The sequence below is a fragment of the Convolutriloba macropyga genome, chromosome 5 (assembly GCF_964194025.1).
Source record: "Convolutriloba macropyga chromosome 5, txConMacr16.3, whole genome shotgun sequence".
NCBI lineage: Eukaryota > Metazoa > Xenacoelomorpha > Acoela > Convolutidae > Convolutriloba > Convolutriloba macropyga.
This window is the reverse complement of record NC_134472.1, coordinates 31,652,465-31,669,098: the sequence shown is the minus strand read 5'-3', so window position 1 is coordinate 31,669,098 and position 16,634 is coordinate 31,652,465. Positions and strand designations below refer to the sequence as shown.

General features: G+C 37.1%; 2 protein-coding genes across 4 annotated transcripts in view; both read right to left on the bottom strand.

Moving 5' to 3' along the window:
* LOC142339330 (transmembrane protease serine 11G-like) overlaps positions 1 to 16,634 on the bottom strand; it is a 528,023-nt gene that overhangs the window by 141,923 nt on the left and 369,466 nt on the right. The gene's annotated exons all lie outside the window — the stretch shown is intronic.
* The window catches only part of LOC142339327 (ubiquinone biosynthesis protein COQ4 homolog, mitochondrial-like), a 549,842-nt gene that overhangs the window by 425,934 nt on the left and 107,274 nt on the right, over positions 1 to 16,634 (bottom strand). The window contains exon 2 of one of the 3 annotated variants that reach the window (XM_075389297.1): positions 14,704 to 16,634. This exon is cut by the window's right edge and continues 290 nt beyond it. The exons of the other annotated variants lie outside the window; for them this stretch is intronic. Within the exon in view, the coding sequence (XP_075245412.1) occupies positions 14,704 to 16,634 (1,931 nt within the window). The remainder of the gene's footprint in view (positions 1 to 14,703) is intronic. 3 annotated transcript variants of the gene reach the window in all.

Sequence of the window (16,634 nt, the reverse complement as noted above, 5' to 3'; positions counted from 1 at the left end):
CGACAACATAGTCCGTCAGTGTTGAGGTAAAACGATTGAGTCGGTCAATGCTTTCTACATTTTTTCTTCCACTTTCCTGACAGTTACCAGATTCCTGTTATTCCACAGTCGCTATTCCTTAGTAGGATCTGTTTTTGATAGAAAAGATGCACTTTCTTCCCGTATTTGCTCTACCTCGTTTTTCGTCTCGTTTACTTCATTTTCGCGTTTTTCTAGCATCCAATTCAGGTTGAAAGAGTCAACTTTAGTGTTGAATTTTGTTGAAAAATCTAGGGGGGCACAATGACGAATTCATTTTCCACATATTTGTCAGTGTTTGCAGCATTTCGTGAATTGGTTTCTCTTGTTGCAAGCTTGTATTCGGGGAATGGTAAAAGAAATCCAACATTCACAAATTTTTTGGCCAGTATAATTTTGGAAGTCTGATGGAAAACTATTCCCTTTGATAAAGAATCCGGTGATTCTGCGTTTTCGCTTTGGACGTGTTTGATTGTAGAAATTATGTCTTTATATAAAATTTAATTCTCATTTAGATCGATCTTGGTACCTGATTCAAGTAAAACGTTTATGTTGAAAGCCAGTAGTTATATAATAGTTTTCAAGTGATCAGGGGAATGTGAGTTGTTATTTATTATTTATTTTATTGTGTTTGTTCCATGTATATTTCTCTTTGGAAATCAAGGCCGAGTTTTCAAGATTTTCAGATCAAAACGTGTTTTAATGTGACTGTTGGTCCATCTGTTTTGACTTGTTGTCTAAATGGAACTCTCCTACCAGAACTCGGTGTTTGGACAGCAGAGCGTCCCCCTGAATGTGGAGAAGTTTAAGGAGAAAGTGGTGGGGAGTGGCAAATTGTATTGTATTTGTCTCTCCTCATGGTTTTGTTCTGTTTTATTAGAGCAACTTTGACTCGTATTTTATTCAGAAGTTAGCTAATAGTGGTTTCAAGGACAGTTTAAGTGGGTTATTGAAAGATGTAGTAGACTTTAGACTCGTTTGCTTGAGTTATTTAATTGTTGCTCGAGTGTTGTTTATTTGTAAAGTATGAATTGTTCGCCGTTAGAGTACTGTGTTAATGTGCAATTCTAAATAACCATTAAGCGTTCAGTGGCTTGTTGTGTATGTGTTCAGTGTTGTCTTGATTCATATTAATGCATGTTCATGTTTCAATTTTATGAGCAATTTTTAGGTCAAATGACTGCTGAAATTTTTGAGTTGAGAGATAAAGCTTTACAGCTTCTCTATCATAATCCAAAGGCAGCAGCAAAAGACGTCATTGTTGACCGGCCGTTTCTATTTACAACTCAACTAGTCAAATACAAAAATCGTACTTTGAATGTAAGTGAGTTGACTTGTTAACTGTTGCATGATTTTTTCGATTTTGATAAGTGTGATGGGGTAGAATGTTAGTGTATGCCTGTTCATACTACATTTTCAGCGCTCTATTAGTGAGTCCTCAAAATACTCCACCTTGAAGACAAGTTTGAATGGCCAGACAGTGAAAAAAGGAATGGTTATTTCGGTGGGAATAGTGTTTACTGGCGTGCTTAAGTTCAAGCATGATTGCACTTTAAATGTAACGCTACCTTCAATTTTTGAACCCTTCCAAAAGTCGTATACGATTCTGAGTCAGGGATGTCCGTTCGTTAAATGGTATAGCAATTGGGAGGATGCAGCTGACTCCTTTATTTCTTTACATGGATTAGGCTCAAAATTGTGGTTTTTCATGAAGCCCGGAAAGTCAGCTGCAATGGCTGAAATATTGGCAGAAAATCCGAAGAACATGATAGCCCAGCTTTCAGAGTTATCAGATAAATTGTCTATTGCATTCCAAAAGCCCGGGGATACCTTATATTTGCCGTTTGGGTATCATCCTGCAGTTGTTACATTTTCGCTGGAAAACGAGTGAACCTTCCTATTGTCTGTATCAACGATTATTAGTTCTGAGAGGGCTGAGAGTGCTTAGTTTAACATCACACAAGGGGCAAATAGGGAGAGGAGGTCAACGCGTCGTCAAATGGGCCCACAGGCGGGGTAGAAGGTACTTTAAATTTTCAGTGGTTTTTCAAATTTTGGCTACCAGAGGGGCAACAGGGCCATTACGGCTCCATAACTTGGACATGAGCTTCTAGTGCTTTCATTGATAGTTATTCAGTCCCGGCATAAGCAAAGCATGATTTCAGTACCATAAACGTGCCGTTTTGGGCACTAGAAGTTGAGAAAATAACGAAAAACCACGACTAATTTTTGCCAGTTTTTGGTATAATTTTTGATGTCTTTTGGCCTGCATGATTATGTCAGAATTGGCACTAAGTGTCAAATAACGTTACAGCTGACCCTCAATGGTTAATTTGGGTCTCGGAGCAAATTTTCAGAACCTTTGCAGTCGTGTAAATTGAAGAATTACGAATTTCCTGGACGGTCACTTTCGAGTACCCAAAATTTGAACTTTTGGGCTAAAAACATAGTTTCTTTGAACTTTTGGGCGAAAAAACATAGTTTCTTACAAAAAAATTGCTTTTGGCATTAATGGGCAAAAAAACTAAGCATTTTTTAAATAAAACTATAAGTATTTTTTGACCGAACGTATTTTATAAAAATTTTTTGTGGCTACCTGATAGAATTGTACAACTTTGATCTTCAGAATCGATGATTTTCGAAATTTTGAGTGGTCACTACTTGTAGTCTATGAGCTTTTCAAATATCCATTAGTAGATGTGTTGCATAGGCACTTTTGGTAGCTTGTACCAAGTTTCAGTTCAATTGAAGTCTTTTAATAGAGATATGCGTTTTTGAAAGTTGAAGTTTTCCAGTTTGCGATTTTTTCATGTTTTTTGGTTTTTTTCTTATTTTTTCCACAATTCGGCACTCAGATCTATCGACGGTCCAGTCGAGTGTGTACCAGTATCTGATAACGGCGTTGGTGGGCAATTGTTTCTCAAAACCTGAATATAACTCAAGATATTCATTTTTTCCCCGTTTCCGCTAGTTTCCGCAGTTTTTCGTCTTTGTAAATTTTCCGTTTTAGTGCTCTCTTTTGTCTTTATTGACAGACAAGGTTAAATGAGTGCTATAGCTTGATTTTCTGGATTTGCCGAAGGGTTGGCGGCTGCTGGCAGCGATTTTTATTGTTTTTTATTCAAATTTGAACTGCGGTTTCTGTTTTTACTTTCCAAATTTTGTCATTTCTTGAGTAAAAATTGTTTCTTTGAACAAATCTCGAGTTCAGTTTTGTACTCCGGGTAGGCACCACTTGCTGAAATGAATAAATGGATTATTTCTCATGGAAAATTGTAATAGGAAAATTGAGAAATTTTGCTCGAATTAGACGTAGAAATGAATTTTCTTTCGATCGGTCCCTTTCTATTTCGAGTTTTGGTACAATGATTGATTGGATTTGGTATTTTTCAGCATGCTTTTAAGAATCTCAGGCACGAGTGAAATATCATAATGGGATGTGCTATCAAATTCATTTCATTTGGTGATTGAAAATAAACCGACTTACTTTTTCATTGAAATAAGATATAACACTTCCAATTGGCAGTTTCGGATAGTTTTGAGCAATTTTCCGAATTTGTGGGAATTTTCTGTCGATTCTGGCTGAAATTCCTTTTTTCAGTGTGAATTTGCTTGATACACAATGGGCTATTGGCATTGAGTAATTTTCACAAGAAATTTCGGTGTCTGTATAATAGTAGCTCCTCGTTGGTACTTATGAATGCTAGCTTTCACCTGATTGAGTTTAGTGTCTCTGGTAGGAATTTTTGACTGCTGGGATTGTCTGAGTGAACTATTGACTGTTTCGCGTTTTGTGTCTTTGTCTAAGATGAGGGTATTATATCGACTTCCTGATACCTCTGGTAGAGGAATAGGATTTTCTTCCGTTGATTGGGGTTAGGAAGGGACTGTGTACTTTCGCCGAATAACTCGTGGGTTGAAATGAACTTTTTTGGCGGAGTTGGGAGATTTGATTGTACATCTTCATAAACACTAGATGGGTCGGGGGGTATGGGATCTGTATCTGACTCAATGTTGGTATTTTCTCCCGAAGCGTTTTGATAAGTTTCTGTTGTGAAGCTTTGACGCGGTGTTACTTCGTTGGATTGAATTTGAGAGGGAATGAGTGATCCTGGTGGAGTGATTATTTGTGCCAGTGCCACGACTGCTTCTGGCGCGGCTGCAGGAACGACTGGTATTGGAGGCGCTGGTGCCGCTAGAGGTACAGTTATTTGAACTATAGGGATTTTACTTATTGAAGGTGGTTTTTCTTCCTCTGTTGGAAATGTTGGTCATATCTAGGAGATAATCATCGAAAAGTTCTGGCTCTCTTTTATCATTTTTTCTCGATGGGTCTGGCCTAAAGTTCTGTGGTTGTATAGGGTTGAAGTGCCATATGGCGTCCTGGCGTTTGATAGGTTTCAATCGTATCCTGTGAAAACATTGTGTAAAGTGATTTCCAACTTTTCGTATGATGTAATTGGAATCCGTTAGAACTTTTTCGACACGGTACAATGGTGACCACATTTGCACTGACGTTTGAGTGCTGCATGTGATCTTTCTACGGTTCCAATAGTTTGTGGGTGCTTGAATGACGCATGATTCAACTTAATTTTAAGTAAACTTATTAGTTCTTGCCTTAGTTTTGATGTAAATGTGCTTCCGAGATCAGTCAAAATAGTTTGTGGTATATAGCTGTTATTCAAGAAAATCTTTACGAGCTCCCTGGCAACTGTGTCAGCACTTCCATTTGTTAGGGGAACTGCAAAGAGATTTTGTAAAGACATCTATCCCGCTGAGGACCTTTTTGTAGATTGGTGAGTTAAATGTTCCGACAAGGTCTATTTCGAGTTGGTCTCCTGGGTAAGATTGTAAAGATGAAACTGGCTGTAATGATGGACGTAGTTGATTATCTTTGGCGCGTTTCAGTTGCAGGCAAATGTGACAGTTTTTAATGAGATCGAGCAGATGCTCCGTAAATCCTGGAAAAGGGAATCGGCGTCGAAATTCTTGAATAACTTTTTGGATTCCTACACGTCCAGCTGTTTTCCAGTTGTCGAGTTTATAGAGTACATCCTTCCAAAATTTCTTTGGAAGACAGTTTTGCTTATATAAGATCTGTCTGTGTCATCGTAAAGTCTGTATTTTCGCGCTCCTTTTGATTCGTAAGTATGATCCGGAGTTACCTGTTTTTCTTTCCATTCCCATACTTTTCTGAGATCTGGATCTTCCTGCTGTTCTGATTTTAGGTCAATAGTATCACTTCTTTCAGTTATATCCGTCAAAACATCGAGAGGATTCTCAAACTAATGCATTGATTTCTTGTCTTGTCAGTTTGAGAAGTCCTACAATTTAATCTTTAGGTACGTCCTTCAAATTTCCGAGGTATGCTCCTTTCAGTTGTTATATGAACGTTGGTTCATTCCTTTCTTCTTCATAGAATTTGTCTATACTTGTTATAAGATTAAGAGATGCATCTGGTGATTTTCCTGCTGTGTCGATCTGGAATTCTTTGATCTATTTTGTCAGAAAGTTTCAAAGAGGCTTGCTGTTCGGTCGGTTTCCAATCTTGACAGGAGGTCCGCTGCAAAGTTGGCCCGTCCCGGAAAATGGGCTATTACGGGGTTAAATGACAAAACTCTGTCCAGAGAGTTCAAGAGTTGGTGGTATCGTCTTTGACTGCAAAAATTGTGTAAGACTGTTGGTTTGAACACCAGAGAAAGTGTGCGAACTGGTGCAGCGCAAAGTATAATGCAAGAAACTCCTTATAATAGGTCGAAAATTTTAGTTCATCTGTATTAAAGAGTTGTGATCTAAATGAGACTGGGACGTACGTCTTCTGTTTTGTACTGGTTGTTGAGTCTTCAACTATGAGGAGAAATCCCGCGGCATAATAGCTTGCGTCACAAAGAAGAACGTAATGTAGTCCAGGTTTCGGTAATCTTAGTGTCATTTTTGTTGCTTCAAATAAGTCCATTTTGAGAGTATCTAGCTTGTCCTTGTGTTCTTCATTCGTAGTTATTTTGGATTCTTTGCGGAGGAGTTTGTAAAATGGTACTAATTTTTTCACTCAGGTTTGGTATATAATTCTTGAAAAATTGTAGAAATCCAATGAGTCTCAACTTGTTTTGTAGTTTGAGACATTTTAAATTTTTCAAGAAAATTAGTTATTTTCTTCGTTTCTGGTGAAATTCCTGATGGTGTGATGATATTACCCAAGAACTTCATTGTGTGGCAATTTCACATTTTTCGGGCGACAGTTTTAGTCCCGATCGTCGGATTCAGTTGCATATTTTCTTGAGAGTCGGTATAAGTTCTTCAAAGTTGTTGACTGCACATCCAATATCGTCCATGAATTGTGTACATATATCTGCTGCTAGACATGGATCAAAGTAATGCCTGATGAATGAGCTGAACCCAGTGACTGATTTTCCTAATCCTTGTGCTAAACATTTGTAAGCATAGGTTCTTAACGAAAAATTGAACGCTAGTAGCTGGACAGAAAGATCGTCTGACGTTTGGACACAATGGTACGCTTCTGAACAATCCAACTTCGTAAACAGTGTTTCCCTCGCAAAGTGGTTGGTTGTATCAGCGTTGTTCGAGATGGGGAAGTTAGCATTGACATAGTCGTTCTTGAGAAGGTGATTTACTCTGCGTAGATCGATCAATATACGTAGTTTTCCTGATTCTTTTCTATAGGCGAACAACGGACTACTATATTTGGATTGTGACAACGTTGTAATCAAGCCATAGTAGTGCATTAGTGCCAAATCAACATGGCTCATCTCGAAAGTGTATTGGTGTTGGTGGGCCTTGGACGTACAAAGGAAGTTGGTGTCCTGGCGTTAGCTTTACATTCAACTCTGTATTGTAGCCAACATCGAAACGATGTCTTGCGAAGATGTCAAGAAATTCTATCAAGTTCTTCGTCTTGTTCCTTTTGCTCCTCAGTTAATGCCGAACTTTGTCATGGAAATATCTGTAAAATTTTTTTCGGTCCTCATTGCTTTGTTGTGGGTTATTTTTCTACTTTTAGTTTTAAGATTTGATCGTAGATTTCTCGTTGTAACGGTTGTAATTGGTTTGAACCTTCGCAGGTTTCTGGTGTTGGGAACCATTACTTGCTGTATTATGGTCCTGGTCGCGACGGTTGGGTATCTCCTTGTTGGCAGATATCCTGATTGAGTTGATTGATCTCTGGAATTGTTCCATCTTCACTCTGTTGCTTTGCTAGCGAAATTAACTCTGGGTCTTAAAAGTAATTTTCCCGCTTGCTCGGTTGTCAAAAATGAAAATCTTCCAAATTCTGTTGCGGTTGGCAACGTTATTGGATAATCTGTTATGTTGATCGCTGATATAAATAAGTTATTGTTGGTATCAACTGTACTTCAGTAAGAAGTCAAGGCAACGTCAGTTTCTCTTTCGAGTGTTTCGTTTGGTATTATTATTCCACTTTGTTGGTGCAACGGCTCAACTGTAGTTTGTAGTTCACATTTCAGGATTGTATGCTGATTCGGCATCAGAGTTGTTTTTTCACTGTATAAATTGGGATTTTATTCTCTCGTATTGTTCTGCGTGGTTCGTTGTATGGTTTAATCTCATTTATCTGCACAGTTAAATCGTCTAATTGTAGAAAATTTTTTGCTGGGTTAATTGTTGTGTTTTTTGAAAAAAAGGATTTCCTAGTATCATGGAGTTGGCTGTAGGCAAGAAAAGAAACGATTCGGCGAATTGTCTGTGTGCCATTATAAGTGTCATTTGTACTTGGCTTTGGACATTGACTGCTTGACCAGATGCCATTCGTACTTGGTTCCATTCTTTTTTTTTCATTGGTGGAATGAATTGACTGTTTTGTCAGTTTTCAGATCCTCAGGGTTTCTTCTGCTGATAACGTCAGCGCAAGCACCGGTATCAATAAGTGCTTTACTCAAATTATGCGAGAACTTCAATTTAATGTAGGACAAAGAGCTTCCTTTTGATAAGAGACAATATTTAGTTCAAGGATGTTTTTGTTGTCATCTGCTTTTGTTTGTTTGCGGTTTTGATTATTGGGTGGCTTATTCAGATTTTTGCCTGACGCTGAAATGGAAAAGAAGTTCCTCTGGTATTTGTTCTTCCTCTTTGGGAACATTGGCTAGCTTTGTCGTTGGGGTGTGCACAGGTATAGCAAAAGATTTTGCTGGACTGGGTGACGGGAAATTATGGACTATTGGGTATTTGTACATCTATTTGTGGATGTTTGCTGTGGTCCTTGCGGTTGTTGGGGTTGTTACAATCGGTACTGTGGGGGGTTTTCTCCATCTGAATTGGAAATTCCTTGGATTTTGCTGTCCGTATCTATTTGAATTATAGTTGCCTCTGTAAGAAATTTGCGTTGGAAATCGTGCTCTTTGTGGTGCGAAGTTTCGATAATTTAGATAGCTATTGCTTTGTTGTTGGTAGAACTGTTGTTGCTGTGTTGTTTGGCTCGGGTAACTTTTGTAGTTTGATGTCGACTTTGCCTGATTGTTACTCTCGTTGCTCTTCAATCGTTCATCCACTGACTGAAGACGTCTCTCACTAGACTCTTGATTCTCTGTTAAATTGGACAGTGCATTGATTAGATTATCGGAGACTGTCGTGCTCACTTCAATGAAACGATCTCCAGGGTAGTCGTCTTTGCGACACAGCTCTCGAATTGTCATTTGTGGCCTGGCTAACAAAGATCATTTTGACTTGTTCATTTTTGTAATCTTCAGCTGCTTGTAGTCGTTCTGCTCGTTCCGCCGGTTCACCGTCAAATCGTGTCTGCTCTGCTGCAGTCCGAAAAGCCTTAGGAGTGCTACTTCTAGTAAGTTCGGTGCTAAGTATGCTTTTGTTGGCAATGTTACCAAGAAGTTTTCCGGTATGTCGTTCTGCGGGTCACATTTCTTTTGCTCTAGTTTTAATAAAGGGACTTCTTGTAGTTGAACGGTACAAAAATGATTCCGAAGAGCATCAAGACAATCTTCCACGTTAGCTCTTGTGGCTGCTGGTAGAGTAAGAAAAAACTGAAACGCTGCGTCTCAAGTGTAGTTGCAAGAAGTTCGGTTGTTGGGCTGCTGGGACGGCTGCAACACCAATTATCCCACGGAAAAGCTTTTCGAACTCTCTGAAGTTTTCGTTTTCAGTTCCTTTCTAGGGTTCGATCGTTATCTGGGCATTTGCTGCCATATACGGTTATTACTTTAGCTGCGGTTATTACTTATTGTAAAAAAACTGCACAAATTAAAAGAATGAGGAAGGACGATAAAAGTATTCACTATTACGTTGCTAGTCGGTTTCAGCATTCCAAATGATTAAAACTCTATCATCTATTTCATTTTGGGCTAAAATGACAATAGATTTGTTTAGATCTGAGGCAAAGATACCAACACATTCGGTCTTAAAGAAATTGTTTTGGTGATCACTATATATTATTTCAAAAGCGCCATTTTCATGAAGTTTTGACTTACACTTGGAGTTTTTGTAGACAAAATTGATAAGGCTGAGATTTTGTGCTTCTCGCTTCCTCTCAAGCAATACCATTATCCACTTTGTAGTTGGAGATGAAAGGTTGTTAACACCACACAAGTTTTCTAGTCCACTTGTCCAGTAATGCTGTCAATCACGTCAGTTGTTATATTGTTGGGATGTAAACAGATGATAACGTTGCAGTGTTGGTTTATTCGTAGATAAATTCGAATCCAAGGTTCCAATATCAACAGAAGTTTCTAGCTGAATTTCTTCTAACATATTGAAGTAATCTTCATGATTGGCAAAGTATTCAATGCTAATTAGCCGTTGTACATAAATTTCTGTCCATGCTAAGAACGCAATTAAAGAACTAATTTCATCAAAAAATTGATTGGATTTAGGCCGAAGAATTGGGTATGTGTGGATTTCCAAACATTAATAAATTTGGGACGTCTACTAATTTAATAATATTCGCGTTAGAATGTAGGAAATCGAAAATTTGAAAGTTAAACATAAGGCAAATTTTACTGGCTTTTAAGAATTTAATGTTCAAAGAGAGAAAAGAGTAAAAGTATAAACAAAAACTATTAAACAAACCAAAAATATCAGAGAAAAGTTGATTGTTGAAGATAGAAAGTAACTTCAGACTGTTTTTTCAATCCTGTCGCCATGCGATATTCTCTTCTGTTAGTTATCTGTGTTGCAATTGTTTTTTTAAAAATTAGAATTTCCCAATACAAGTTTTAATCTTATTTCAAAGTCTGATTGATGTTTAGCCGTCTTATCCTCGATGCGCAGGTCTACATTCTTGGTTTCAGAAAAAATTTGCTATAAAGAATTTAAGATACTGGTTTTCACTAGTAATCTCGATCTTGTGATTATACAGATTTCTTCCTGATATTTACATCATATTTGTTTGACATTGAAACTTTAAACATTCGAAAGAGGTTTTATATCATAAAGGGTTACAATTCGAGGTTAATATTCAAATCATTCAAAGATACTTTAGATCATTCTAATTATCAAGGATTTCAAATTTTGTGTGTAGAATATAGCAAACAAATACATAAATGTGAAGGCTTATAAGGCAAACAAGTTGAACAAAACAATAGATAGTTTGAGCATGTCACACTAAGGCTTCTAAAGCCAATAAGCTGGATATTGATGCAAGCTAGCTACCACTCTAAAGAACCCTGGTGATCTAAAGCACACAAGACAATGACGGCTTTATCGGTTCATACCGTTTCATTGGATTTATCCTTTTAACCTTTGGCGTACTCAGTACATTGCCCATACTTGTTCGACTTAATTCAAATATCTAGTCAGTTGATACAGTGAATGACGTAAGTCAAAAGTCAAGCGTTAATGTCAGGACTTAATTTAGAAGGAAAAACATGACCAAATAGTAAAACCGAAAAACAGCGCTGAGCAGTTGAGAAGCTGACAGCGGTTATTGATAACAAAAACGAAAAGACATTTGCTAAAATATATATATTTTTAAAAGGACATGGTGGGGTAGGGTATAGGTGAGGACCGGTGATAGGAGGAAGTAATAGGATTTTTCAAAAGGTACAAGAATAAGTTTTTGTTTCTATGGTAATAGCTTCTTGGTTATAGGCACGCAAGTCAACCTGGGTTCTTATTGCTCAATTTTACAGATTTGAGGCAAATCGTGCTTTTGAATCTATAGAGAAAAAGGAAAATTCAGAAAATTTAAAATTACTTTCGTCGAGCGAGTTGCTCTCAAACTATTGAGCCGGGCGTACAGCTCTCAAACAATAATCTCTGCTGAGATGATATTGTACAGCTGAGGAGAGTTAGTAGCGGTGCTTCAACTGCTAATTAGGGTTTACAGAGGCCCTAATAGGACTTGAAAGAAGGAAACCAAATGCATCTCACTTTTCATTGGACTTTCATTAGTAAACTGCCACACTTTAATTTCAGATACTTGACATTCAGAATTGAGTGCACTTTTAATCACGCAAAATCATGAAGTCCAGCGTGATAAAGAACTCGAAAAAGCGAGTTAATCACTCAAAAATTTTTTACAAAAAAGACCACGATAATTGCTTCAAACAAAATCATTTCAAACCAAAAATGGTAAACATAATTTTAAAACATTGTTCCTGAATAACTCTCACTTTGTGTGAGGCTTGAGAACAATTTATCTTCATTCAATTTGTCAACCTACTTTAAAGGTATTAAGATCTCTGCCAACTTCCTTTTCAATAAATGTTAATTGGAAAAGATACTTTAATTAATACTCGTAATGATCAAGGAAAACATCTCTTCTGTGTGCTATTGGATAAACATTTGAGCTCAATTTACAAATGAAAGGGGTTGGGAACATCATATGATAATGCATATTCCCGAGCCTCTACATCTTTATTTTAAAAATCCAATTCGACATCTGTTGTTGGGCTGCTGGGACGGCTGCAACACTAATTATCCAACGGAAAAGCTATTCGAACTCTCTGAAGTTTTCGTTTTCAGTTCCTTTGTAGGGTACAATCGTTATCTGGGCGTTTGCTGCCATATACGGTTATTACTTTAGCTGCGGTTATTACTTATGGTAATAGAAACTGCACAAATTAAATGAATGAGGAAGGATGATTAAAGTATTCACTATTACGCTGTTGGTCGGTTTCAGCATTCCAGATGATTAAAACTTAATAATCTATATCATTTTGGGCTAATATGACAATAGATTTGTTTAGATCTCAGGAAAGGATACTAACAAATTTGGTCTTAAAGAAATTGCTTTGGTGATCGCTATATATGAGTGTGTTTGCATTGATAAATTCATCATAATTATTTGAGTATCTACAGCTTTTGACGGCTGGTAGCATATAGTTATTATAATTATTGCGCTGAGGGGCAGGAGTAGACAAAGGATGGCTTTAGGGTCAAATATTGCTCTAGCACTTTTTTGGAGTATGATTTAATTAATTCAAAAGCGCCATTTTCGTGAAGTTTTGACTTACACTTGGAGTTTTTGTAGACAAACTTGATAAGGCTGAGATTTTGTGCTTCTCGCTTCCTCTCAAGCAATACCATTATCCACTTTGTAGTTGGAGATGAAAGGTTGTTAACACCACGCGAGTTTTCTAGTCCACTTGTCCAGTAATGCTGTCAATCACGTCAGTTATATTGTTGGGATGTAAACAGATGATAACGTTGCAGTGTTGGTTTATTCGTAGATAAATTCGAATCCAAGGTTCTCAATATCAACAGAAGCTTCTAGCTGAATTTCTTCTAACATATTGAAGTAATCTTCATGATTGGCAAAGAATTTAATGCTAATTAGCCGTTGTACATAATTTTCTGTCCATGTTAAGAATGCAATAAAGAACTACTTTCACTAACAATTATTGAGTGGATTTCGGCCGAAATGTTGGGTATGTGTGGATTTCCAAACATTAAAAAATTTGGGACGTCTTCTAATTTAATGATATTCGCGTTAGAATGTAGGATATCGAAAAGTTGTTGAAAGTTATATAACGAGGGCAAATTTTACTTGTTTTTAAGAATTTAATATTTAATATTAAGAATTTAATATTAATAAGGGAGAAAATGGTAAAAGTATAAACAAAATATATTAAACAAACCAGAAATCTCAGAGAAAAGTTGATTGTTGAAGATAGAAAGTAACTTTAGACTTTTTTTCAATCCTGTCGCCATGTGATATACTGTTCTGTTAGTTATCTGTGTTGCAATGATTTTTAAAAATTTGATTTTCACAATACAAGTTTTATCTTATTTCAAAGTCTGATTGATGTTTAGCGGTCTTATCTTCGATGCGCAGGTCTACAGTCTTGGTTTAAGAAACAATATTGCTATAATGAAATTAAGATACTAGTTTTCACTAGTAATCTCGATCTTGTAATTATACAGATTTCTTCCTGATATTTACATCATATTTGTTTTTCATTGAAACTTTAAACATCCGAATGAGATTTTATATCATAAAGGGTTACAATTCTAGGTTAATATTCAAATCATTCAAATATACTTTAGATCATTCTAATTATCACGGTTTTGAAATTTTGTGTGTTCAATATAGCAAACAAATATATATATGTGAAGGCTAATAAGGTAAACAAGTTGAACTAAACAATAGATAGTTTCAGCATGTCACACTAAGGCTTCTAAAGCCAATAAGCTGAATATTAATGCAAACTAGCTACCACTCTAATGAACCCTGGTGATCTAAGGCAAAGAGGACAATGACGGCTTTATCGGTTCATACCGTTGCATTGGCTTTATCCTTTTAACCTTTGGCGTACTCAGTACATTGCCAATACTTGTTCAAATTAATTCAAATATCTAGTCAGTTGAAACAGTGAATGATGTAAGTCAGAAGTCAAGCGTTAATGTCAAGACTTAATTAAAAAAAAACAAGACGAAAAGGTAAAACCGAAAAACAGCGCTGAGCAGTTGAGAAGCTGACAGCGGTCATTGATAGCAAAAACGAAGAGACATATGCTAAAATATACATTTTTCTAAAGGACATGGTGGGGTAGGGTATAGGTGAGGACCGGTGATAGGAGGAAGTAAGTATTGTGGGTAGGTAGGTAGCTCGTTTGTGTGTAGGGGGGTTGTTTGGGGGTGCTAGATTGGGGAAGAAAACAGTACTCAATTATAGCCCAACGTTTGAAAAGAAAGTTTAAGTTCGAAAACAAAGAAGCCAAAGTTCACGTCATCAACAAACTTGCCTCAGCTAAGGAAAACCAGTAGAAAACCAAAAATTCTCCTCTAGTCGTTAAAACCATGATTAACCCATTATATCTTCACGCACAGCATCTTACAGTCATATGTACTGCTTACAGCATCAGACACGTTTTTTGTCAAAACATTTTTCAAAAGGTCCAAGAATAAGTTTTTGTTTCTATGGTAATAGCTTCTTGGTTATAGGTGAACGCAAGTCAACCTTGGTTCTTATTGCTCAATTTTACAGATTTGAGGCAAACCGTGCTATTGAATCTAATAGCACGGCAAACCGTGCTATTGAATCTCATCTCTTCTGTGTGCTATTGGGAAAACATTTGAGCACAATTTGCAAATAAAAGGGGTTGGGAACATCATATGTTAATGCACATTCGCGAGTCTCTACATCTTTATTTTAAAATCGACATCTTTCCAGGTATGTGTTCAGCTATACCAGGCTAAAAATATCTCAAAACATTTCAGTGAAACAAAAATCATTGAAATGCCGAAACGTTAACTTACCCGAGATAAGTTGGCCATCAAAATGGGGAACAAGAAATTTTCTGAATAAATCATTGTCGTATTCAATTGATTTCGTATCCAATGAACTAAGAATTCTCACAGAGGAAGTCAGCTGCTTCTCGCAAATTTCATCAGATTTCTCTTCTCGTACAATATCAAACCACTTTGCATTTAAAATGAATGCTAATTTTTCCATGATCGCTTCCCGGTTACATTCCACAAGCGGGGAAAGCCATTTGGAAAAACAGTTCAGCTTCTCAACTAGTTCGTCGTCAAGCACCTGCTTGCAGAGAACCTCGAAAAAGACATACCCAGGACGTTCATCACTTTGAATGTAGTCAAGCGAACTTTCTTTGACGCTATTCAAAACGAGCTGCATCCAGCACAGATCATCATAAGTTGGATTTGGCAGACTAACAAAACTCATCAATATAACTTCAAGTAAACACGATTTCAACTCGCCGTCAGGAATTCGAGAAATTATAAAACACACCGCCCAAAGCTCCCCTTTCCAAGGAACGTTTCCACTTTTCAGATTCTTCAGAATTAACTTTAGATTGGTGTCAAGGCATGATACAATTTTTGGAAATAGCGGAGGATAGACTGAGTTGATTTCACATTGCGCACGATACAGAAATATCAAGCTAGACAAACTCAAATGCTGACTAAATTCAGAATTGCTCTTAAAATTACAATTTGAATCTAAACTTAAGTCACCATCAGAAATTGCATCAATAATAGCAATAGTGCTATCCAGGAACGCAATTCCGTCCCATTTGCATTTAGAATCTTTATATGAAACATCTAACTCAGTCACTGTTGGCATCAATTTCCTGCGGAACAAATCAATAGCTTCTGTCTTCGCACGCCTGTCGATGCTTTCGGTCGCGCCGAGAGAAATGATAATTAATAGAATTGTATTCAGAGCATGGTTTTCTTTATCACTGGGGTTTAGACTCGGTTGCACTACGATTAACTCATTGTCTGTAGATATGCTGCTGGTTCCTTTACTCAACGAAATTATTACGTCAATTGACAATTCAATCAAAGGGATGCAGGTTAAATCTCCCCTTTGTAAGAGCTTCAAAACATTACTCATGAACTCCTTGTTCCCTGCTGTCGATCCAAAGTAACTATCAACACATTTCCACTTCTCTACAATTGATAAAAGGTTGTTTTTCTTCAAGTTTTCGAGTTCAGTGTTCAGACCAAGTCGGAAGTGACCGACCTGTGCAGGTAAAAACGATACAAGATGCCCTTCTTTTTGAGCTCGGAAAACTCGCTCAATTTTTTCAGTCATCGACTGCTTTTTGAAATACCAATGAGGTCCACTATTTGATGTCGAACCTAAAGAGTAATCACGCTCAGTTTCTAAGTTGGGGACTTCTGCACACTCATCGGCAATTCGCTTCGTTAAAAGCAATAAATTCGAATATTTATTGCGGCTCAGAACTTGTTGAATCAAACTTTGCAATTGATCTCTGTTCAGTTTATTTAAATCGTGAGAAATTGGTAAATGAATATGTTTGAAACCAGATTTTCTTGCGTAGGTGAATATAACTTTCTGAACGTGAGAACAAAATCCGCTCCTGCAGGCTGAACAACGGCTCTTAGCAATTTTTCCTCGGTCACCTAGACAGTGAACTTTAAATTTTCTTCCACTAGCATCTCTGACCTCACCATATAAAACACAACCAATTTGTTGTAAAACTTTGATCTCCAAATCTGCGTTCTCTAAACATCCATCAAATGAGTAAATTGCGATAGCCGATTTCATTTCCTTCATACTTCGAGGGAACTGTAACCTCAGTAACCTTTTCCAGGCCGTCTCGGATAATGGAATTTTCAAGGAGTACATTAGATCAAAAGTGAAAGAACTTGCTGCTTTTAAGCATGCTAATTCAAGTAAAGTTTCCACTGGTTTGGGTTCG